General features: G+C 28.4%; 1 protein-coding gene across 1 annotated transcript; it reads right to left on the reverse strand.

The window, feature by feature from the left end:
• Positions 1-771: 771 nt before the first annotated feature.
• Positions 772-8,103, reverse strand: LOC122519606 (protein tyrosine phosphatase domain-containing protein 1-like). The gene is made up of 10 exons (XM_043639178.1): positions 7,783-8,103; positions 7,260-7,481; positions 6,402-6,598; positions 4,968-5,090; positions 2,944-3,233; positions 2,648-2,858; positions 2,216-2,341; positions 1,904-2,127; positions 1,460-1,793; positions 772-1,153 (listed from the first exon to the last, which is right to left on the reverse strand). Exons 1-10 carry the CDS (start codon positions 7,818-7,820, stop codon positions 972-974), a joined length of 1,947 nt encoding a protein of 648 aa, XP_043495113.1. The 5' UTR covers positions 7,821-8,103; the 3' UTR covers positions 772-971.
• Positions 8,104-9,492: the final 1,389 nt, after the last annotated feature.

A 9,492-nucleotide genomic window follows, 5' to 3' on the forward strand; every position in this document is an offset into this window, starting at 1 on the left:
CTTAACTAATAATAGATTGCTTTTTATAATGGTCTTGAAATGTTATAAGGTTAAATAAACACGTATATCATTGATAACTGATTGATATAAATTTTGTTCTAAGCGATAATTGTCGCTAAATAAATTGTAAACAAATTCAATTCAAATATCATTTTGTTACTTTTTTTATGATACAGTTCTGTTATTTTGAAGTAACAATGGCCTATAAGAGACATTTCTGTATATTTAGCATAAAGCTTGTTGCGGAAGAGTAGAATGATATAATTCGTAATCTAAAATATCTTTAAGTATTAATCAAAACTTTAAATATATCCCCTGCAGGTTTACCAACCTTACTTTTATTTTTTTCAAAGTGCGCTTGCACCTTGAATTTGTTGTTGCGCATGCGCATAACATATAACCTCTTCATGACGTTTTTTTATTTTTAATCAATAACTAATTAAATAATTAATAAAAAATTTTAAAACATATGGATTTCGAATTAGCAAATAGCGAGCAATTAAATGTATATCTTCATTTTTCTTAGTTCTGGTGGTTCTATGCTAACTTTTTTACGCTGTCAAAATCTTTATTTTAAGTCAATGAAACAATTACCGTCAATCAATAAGACAGGAATCAACTATTACAAAGTACGGTCAATAAACTAGGAATTTTCTATTCTTAAAATTAAAAAATTAAAGATACTTTTAAAAAATTTATTTGTATGTCTATGAGTTTGTTATTATTTTACTTATTTATAAAAACATAATATTTGAAAAATTACAAGTCAGACATTTACACAAAGTGATACATTAAAATATTTTAAAGAAAATATCCGTATATGGTTATGAATTGAAGTAATACGTGCTAATTTCTCCTTTTCAACATTATTTCACAAGCTTGCTTAAGTGAAAGGATTAATAAATTACAGAAAGAAAATTATCAACAAATTTTTTGTTACCATTCGAATTAAAATAATTTAAATTTCCTTCTCATTTCTCTTTTTCTCCCTCATCCAATTTATTTAATTGTCTCGATACTAGTTCCCACTTGGAGATCCACGAAGGTCTGCTCATTTCTTGCGTATTAATTTCTTCTATCAAGTTCATCGCTCGTATAAAAAATTCATTTATCTTTCCAGCAGTGCCGCGTCGTAACTTCGGAAAATTTTTATCTGCAACAAATTATCTCACTGAATGCAATTTTTCCTTTATTAATATAAACGTTCCTATACAATTTTATCGTTTCTTTTTTTATACTTGTTTTCTCGGTTAGAACTTAATATTACTATTACTAATAACAGTGAAAAAGTAAAAGAGTAATAAAAAAGTTAATCAATAAATTTCTCATTATTTTTTATCCTATGTGTTAACCGACACTTTCATGCATGTACCAACGTATATAATATTAGAAACTAAAGAGAAGTAACACGCAAGTTAATTTAAAAAAAATATGCTAAAAATGTAAACAATCGATTTACTCGAAGGTCGAAAAGAATCTTTTATCCAAACAGTTTGCTGGGTCATGGCACCAACGAATCTTCTCGTCACGAGACTTTGACTTTCTCCTGTCAATGGTCTTAAACGAGAAATGAATCTTAAAAGATATTCCAAAATATATCTACTCGAACCAGCTATCTTCTCGAAACACCTTTCTGGTTTCGAACTCCAAACGACAATGTAACTGAGACTATCCAAATCGAGAATAGGATTTTTCAATGTCTCCAACCATTCAAAAAGTAAACCAAAAAGAATATCGAGATCTGTTTCGAGTTCTAAACGTTGCCATGCTGTACATCGATTGTTTAAATCCACCTAAAATTTATCATAATTAATTATTATTAATATTATTATTTAAATTTATACGAACTGTAAATTTATTTGAATGACTTTTGTTAATAAATTAAATTGTTTCATTAATTTACCTGATATTGCAGTAAGAATTTTTTAGTTTTATCGGACAAATTTGTCGAATCTTTTATCAAAGCTTTAACAACTTCATCTATATTAATCTTTCGAAAGATTTCTTTGCTCGCGGCAACCTTTAGATCAATTTGTGATTGTATCTCTTTGTAACAATCGTTATCAATAAGATCCTGTCCGTGAATTCCATCAGCCAAAACATCGTCGACGCAACTATCGTCCAAACCTACACGATTATCAATTAAAATATGAACTTTCTAATATTTGATTGGATATATATGATTATATCTTGAAAGGAATTTTTTTACGAGTACCTGTATAAGCTGAATCGCAGGAAGGTGTGTCAGGTGAAGTACAAAACACGTCACTCAATCTTCCAATATCATCTGCAGTATCACGTGATGATCCTTCACTGCTACCTGCTCTAGCTTTTGTTGAGGCTAAAACATATTGTTTAATCATGATTGATTGTTAAAATCATTTGTTTGCGATAAGGTAATCGTTAATAATTATTCCCATATTTTTTCTAAATAATTATTTAAAATATTTGAGTTTTACAGGAAGGAGTGTTGGAATTTTTTTATATAAAAGATACTACTATTATTTATTTGAATATAAAATTCCACACTTACTTTCTAGACACTCCAATAAAATTATTTGTCCAAAATATAATATAAAGAATAAAAAATAATAATAAAATTATATTAAATTAGATTTTGTGTGTGTGTGTGTGTGTGATTACGTACCCGAATAATTGAGAGATGAGTCAGCAAGGGATTCTGTCCACGAATAAGAATGTCTAATATTTCCTCCATTTTCTCGTAATTTTTCTAATATGTGTGAAATAAATTTTCGTGTGAACGGTGTACTAGAAACTTTATATTCGATTTCGCAAGGGGAATTATCTTCCTGACAATCGCAAAGCTGTAGAATACGTTCACAGATAGTGAAAACAATCTATTAATAAAAAAACAAAAAACATGATTAAATTTTCATCTAATTCAATATTTATGTTTCTAATAAATTAATTAAAATGAAAAACCTTAGGTATATGTTTAAAAGTACGTTGTTCATAACCATGTAAGACGTTATTCTGTCGTTTTAGATATGACTGAAGGCTACATGCTTTTTTATCACCGATCATACTGTTCAATGGATAAACTATCATTTGTGGTAAGACGAAATGTTCAAATTCTTGAACACAAATGATTTGTCCTCGTGTCTGAATAGCGCATGGTCGTTTCATACGAACGAATCTTATGGCATCGTTTGCTCTCACTCGTAGATTATAAATTAAATAACATGCGATCAAAACACCTGTTCTACCTAAGCCTACAGAATAAAGGAAAGAACAAAATATTTATTCTCATTAAAAATTTAACAATGAAATTCAAGAAAAGAAAAAATACTAAATGAACATAAAATTTAATGAACAATAATATTTTTTTTTTATTTTGAAATTAATTTTTTGTAGGTGTGAGATTCGTCTATTAGTGTTCGTAGATGTTTGTCAGCAGTAGAGTCGAAAATAGTATCAATTAGTTTTATTGTCCACGTGTCTAATTGATGCTATAAATAACAGGCTCGTGTCGTTGTGTTCCGAACGGAAACGGAAACCATTATCACGACTAGTATACTTCCGCGTTTAACAAAATGGTTATGATATAGGTAAGCATAGCAGGTGACTATGACATAGATTTATGTCTATTATATCTCCCATTTTGCTTATTATTTTCCCTCAAAAATTCACTATTACCATTCCCATATAATAAATACACATAAATATTTCCGTATAAAACAATTATTTTCACTTTTTTTACGTACGTTTGAATTTTTTTACATTAAATTTAATTTTTTATCGAATAAGAATTTTCAATATCAAGAGATTTTAAAGTGAATTTCAAATGCTAGTAAGAAATAAGATAAAAAAAGTTTTTTAATACTCGTGGCTGATAAGCTTTACATTTCCCATAGTGAGATTCTATATCCGTAGGTATGCCACTGACAGTGAAAGGTCGAAAGTCAATGTCCTTCTTTTAAATACCACTTTGTACTAGCGGGTAGTACCAGACGATTGCGGACACGGAATCTACGTACTAGGACGTAATTTAACCGCACGTTAAACGATATATTATAGAAAACTTCTACGATTAATGAAATAGAAAAAATAATGCGGGTTCTAGATTATTTGTATCAAGTATAATATGTGTCTATACCTAAATCACAAATATCCATCTTTAATTTATCGAATTAAATTTCTATCATTTATATGTGTTTATATTTATTTATATATTTATTTATTAATTTATGCGGGTTCCAGATTATATTTATCAAATATAATATATGTCCATACTTAAATCAGAAATATTCTTCTCTAGTTTATCAAATAAAATTTCTACTATTTATATATATTTATTTGTTTATTTATCTAGTTAGTTAATCAATTTTATCGACGATAAACTAATCGATACGTGTGTTTAAGTGTATAGAAAAAATGAAAATGTACTTAGTTCGATATTTTGTTCGAAAGATTTATTGTATGATTAATCTTGCAACACCTACAAATCAAGTTTATTTATCGAATCGAGAACACTTAATCAGCTTTTAAAAGTCACGCTTCTCACCGTTTACGAAATTAGATGATAGATAAGGTTACTACAGTCTATTAGACTTATATTATCTTTCTGTCAGCCGATAAATCTATGAATTATTTAAAAAGCCGAAAACATTATGAACACGCTATACGTTTACAAAATTTCATTTAAAATACAATTTTGAAACATTCAAATAAATTTATATAGAATTCATCTCATGTTTTTTGTAAACCTACGATATGTAAAATACTCTTTATAAATGAAATGAAATTTCTAACTTATACTTCATAATTTTATATAAGTGATTTATACAATTATGAAAACATTTATACAATTATTTTGCTTAAACATTACCGAACCGATCAAATGATGTGAATAAAAAAAATAATTTTGTTATCTAAGAATAACACGCCCTAAGTCAATATTATTTTGCAGTAGGTAGAAATTAGATGAAAGAGAGAAATCGATTTACCAGCATGACAGTGAATTGCCACTCTTCCTTCTTGCACGGCAAAGGCTACGACCTTGACCATGTCCAAAAGTTTTCCCATCGTTGCTTCGCCATAATCCTTTAGCGCAAAATTGTAATAATAAACTGCAAGATTAATAATAGAAAAAAATCACATTAAATCCCAATAATAAAAAAATTTCAACAAAATGTTCAAGTAAACCAAGCTATGATTAAAACAATACCGTTAATGTTTTCGCTTTTTATTTAACGTATACACGTATGTACATGTGTATGTGTATGTATATGTATATATAGGTAAATGGTTTTGCTGCATTGCATGTTCCAGCGCCGAACTTGTTCAATCTAGTTGTTAGAATCAAGGAACACAGTCGGTTCTTCCTTCCTACCAGGCTCTACCTGTTTAACAAGGACAACCTACTACCCCCTACTCGTCGCTATCACGACCAACCCCGTTTTATGGCGAAACGTTAGCCCAAACTACTTTCCTACCAATTTTAACCTACAATTATTCATCTCCTTCCGTATTCACATTGTAGGTATGTGTATCACTGATTTTTATCTACAACATTAAATATTCCGATTTCCATCACATAAATGCGATATGTTTGTACAACGTTACCTATTTGTTTTTATAGATACGAAATCATTTGAAAAATAAATATATATTTTAACATGCGAGGATAGATTGGAAAATGTTTTATTTTGAAAGAAAAAGAAAATGTTTATTTTAAATTAAAAATAAATTATTTTTATGCTATAGGCTTAAGATTTTTCAATCCACCTTCGTATTTTTATATGTATCGTAGTTTTATATGTTAATTATTATTAGTCAGTTAATTATAATCGCGTGTAACTTCGTAACAATCGTCGTCTCGATGATTCACTAAACTTGACAATAAATTTTATTACGTTTGAAGATCCTAGGAAACTATTTCCCATTATACGAAGATTTAGGGAAGATAAGATTGGATATCGTAAATTATTTGAAATATAAAATAAAGAATATCGTTTGGAAGGTTGAAAGTTAGTTCTTCGTGAATAATAAATCTGATCGAATTAATCCTTGAATGAAGAAACGACATAGAAGAATATTTTTTTTATACAGGATTAGGTAAAAGTTTAGCCAATTACAACAGTTGATAGAGAACAGTCAATTCAGAACTAGAACATCAATTTTTTGCTGTGTTTTATCATATGTTGGAATAAATCGGTAATTAAATGATATGATTTACGTATTGAATTTGATGGACATCAATTTAAACAATATATGTGAACAAATGTGGAATATTAATTAATAAATAGTATGTAAATAAAAAATAAGTTGTTTTGAATTATTTTGAGGAAAATAATTTTTATCTGACCCTTTTTTACGAAGTATTTGATTAGATAAGATAAGATAAAAATGAAATATATTAAATCATTTTGTATACGTACTGTTGTTTTTCATAAAAATATTAGGATCGTAGGTGAAGCCACTCTTTTCAAGCGATCCCCCGCAACTTGCATGTTCACCTGGCGTTTGTAAGTTTATTATGGTCTTTATACTCCACCTTTGGAATTGGCCAATTATGTTTCTCTCGATTATTTGACTAGTACTTGGCCGTGCCATGGCTAAAACGTCATCTGTCACCCTAATACATAATGTCAATGTTTATGTTATCTTTTGTACACACAAGGGTGGGTTGAAAATTTTCGAGCCTCAAACGAAGAAAAATTTTTATCTTTTCTTGTAAATAAAAGTAAGTTTGAACGTAGAAAAATTTTTTTTTACTCCTAAATTAAAAACTTGTTAACACTTTCACGTATTATTTTATATTTATTTAAATTATTAAATTAATAAAAATTTAATACAAAAATTGTTTGTGGCATTTTCAATAAAATATCAGCATTTAATTTTTCGTACATTATTTCGTTATAATTTTAAAATTATTTCCAATTCTGTTACTTTATTATGTCATTGAACATTAGGTTAAAAATACGTTGTAATAAAAGTAAAGATTTTTTAATTATAAAATACGAGGGAACGTCGTGTACGTAAAAACATCGATACACGTGTACCGGAACATATAAATCACCATAAATTACAAATTTGCAGTTCATAAATATTTCTCGTTCAAAGGTATCGATCCATGCACTGACACAAACCGTGATTAACATAAAACCTCGACTATATGCAAAATTTAAAAAAAAATAAATCGATAAGAAACGACGATTTTATATATTTTAATTTTTAATTTACTTTATATAAAGATTATATAAAAAAAAAAAATAAATATAATAGAATAATCTTACCAGTGCGAAAAGATGTTTTGTATCGCCATATGAACCGGTGGCCATGCTTTCGGATTTTCATACTTGCATCTGGATCCACCGCAAAAAATGGCACACTGTATCGCCTGTGGCGTAAATTTTCGTAAATTTTCCGAAAACTTATTGTAACCGGGTAACGGTGTTTCCGGTAAATTATGCTGTCCACTTTGTAGTCCAGCTGGTATTAATGAACTTACGTCCATTCTGCGAGAGATCGCAAAATCACAAATCTTTCGATCGTTTCTTCGATCTTTAAGGAAAAAGAAATATTTATACAAGTACTAAAAAAAATTGATCTACGTGACATATGAATTAACAATATTGTAACGATCGTAATAATAACGTAAAAATCTTGGCGAATGTATGAAAGCAAAATTACCAAAACCTAATTTTAATTTTGATCGATATGAAACGTTATCGCCACCAATTAATAATACTAATTTTACGTATAAAAAAAAGAATCTAAGAATTAGAATAAATAAAAAATTTGTATTATTCAACTTACGTATGAAAATTCCTTAATATAATCTTCGTCCATCGCATAAAAGCACATGCGTTACGAGTTATAAAAAAAGAATAGATTATATTTCTTTTTCTTTTTACTGATTTAATCCTTAATCGTAATAACGATGATAATTTAGAATCGAGGACGCATAAATTAGCTTCGATCACGCGGAAATGAACACACGAATAACTGTGAGTGATTGAGTATACGTGCGACTGAAAGAGACAGAAAATGTTAATATAAGAAAATAAAAAGAGAGAGAGAGAGAAAGAAATGATCAATGGGAAAAGGCACTTAACGTATTCACATATAAGCGCATAGCGACTGGCACTCCCGCCACACCAACAGCCACTTTATCCGCTTTAGAATTGTAAGGGTTGCGCGCGTGCGTAATATTACCACTGTTTTATAACTGTAGCGTTCCCTACCGGCATATTCAGGACCGTCCAAGTTTTACTCAATCGTTCTTTCCTTTAACCAGTAACTGATTATTTTATTTCTTGTTATTATTTGTAAACAAAATTGGATTAATATGAGATATATTTTAAGTGATATTTCATTTTTCAAAATTGAAATTAAACGATTTTAACAATTGACTAATTTTGAAAGTGGTGTAAATCCATTTGAAGCCCATAAATATACATTACTTTTAGTTAAATTAGCCTAAAAGAAACTTATATAATTAAATTGCATATTGATAAATTAATAGAAACGTTGTCAGACTTGACATAATTATTGAATATTTTTGAATTGACCAATATGCGAACCTTTAATTTTCTCGAAACAACAGAAAATGGACTTACATCACTTACATCACTTTCAAAAAAACGCTCCAGTTAACTGTTTTGTATACTCGTTATGAAAACAGTGCAAAATATTATCTTACGACGAGTATATTCGTCATGAATAAATAGTGATAATTTACAGTTTAAATTGCAATTTAATTCATGATTATTCGTGAACTTCCAAGATGTTTGAAATATTTTTAAGCCCATTGAAATAAAAGGAACAAATAAATGTTTATAAATAATTGATATAATCCTTTTCGACTCTCACGTTGTAAGGGCGGAAGAAGTTGATCTTGAAAAGACACGCTTCAATCGTCAATAATTGTAAATATATTCTAATATTCTTTATAAAGCAAATCTGTGCGTATGCTCGACTCTTATTTTACCAATCTGCTTCGTTCTCTTTATTTAAAACAAAAAATTCTTCATTTTATAAATATTGTTTGCCTAAATTTCTTGATATTATAAATATGTAAAAGTAATTAAGAAAAATTTACACGAGTAAATTTTTTATTAGAATACATTGAACAAACAATTGCATCATGTCCAATTCAGAGTGTAACAACGATTCTTCACGTCTAATCGGGAAATATTTTTCGAATTATACACCCACAACTTCGTAAGCTAATCCTACACAAAGGCGTGCACAATATTTTAAAAATAATATTCGGAAGGAATCGCGATATTGGTGCTCAACTTGCAAAGTTCCATTATGCATTGTATCATACTTTGCTCAATACCATTCTCTGATATCAAATTAAAACAAGAAATTAATTTTTCATGTTGTTTTCGTTATATGCAAAATATTTATATTAATTAAAGTAAATAAATAAATGTAAGCAATGAAATAAAAAAATTAAAGTCATTTTATCGCAACTTAATTTCGTATTACACATACTCTATGTTTGACGAATATACTCGT

Source organism: Polistes fuscatus, unplaced genomic scaffold (assembly GCF_010416935.1).
Source record: "Polistes fuscatus isolate 324 unplaced genomic scaffold, CU_Pfus_HIC Scaffold3, whole genome shotgun sequence".
NCBI classification, from domain to species: Eukaryota; Metazoa; Arthropoda; class Insecta; order Hymenoptera; family Vespidae; genus Polistes; species Polistes fuscatus.

Coding starts and splice junctions, on each gene's coding strand:
- LOC122519606 (XM_043639178.1), bottom strand. CDS start 7,820: ATGCGATGGACGAAGATTATATTAAGGAATTTTCATAC. Junction 5,091..6,401: donor TATTTTTATGAAAAACAACA/GTACGTATACAA, acceptor TTAATCTTGCAG/TTTATTATTACAATTTTGCG. Junction 2,128..2,215: donor CTGCGATTCAGCTTATACAG/GTACTCGTAAAA, acceptor ATAATCGTGTAG/GTTTGGACGATAGTTGCGTC.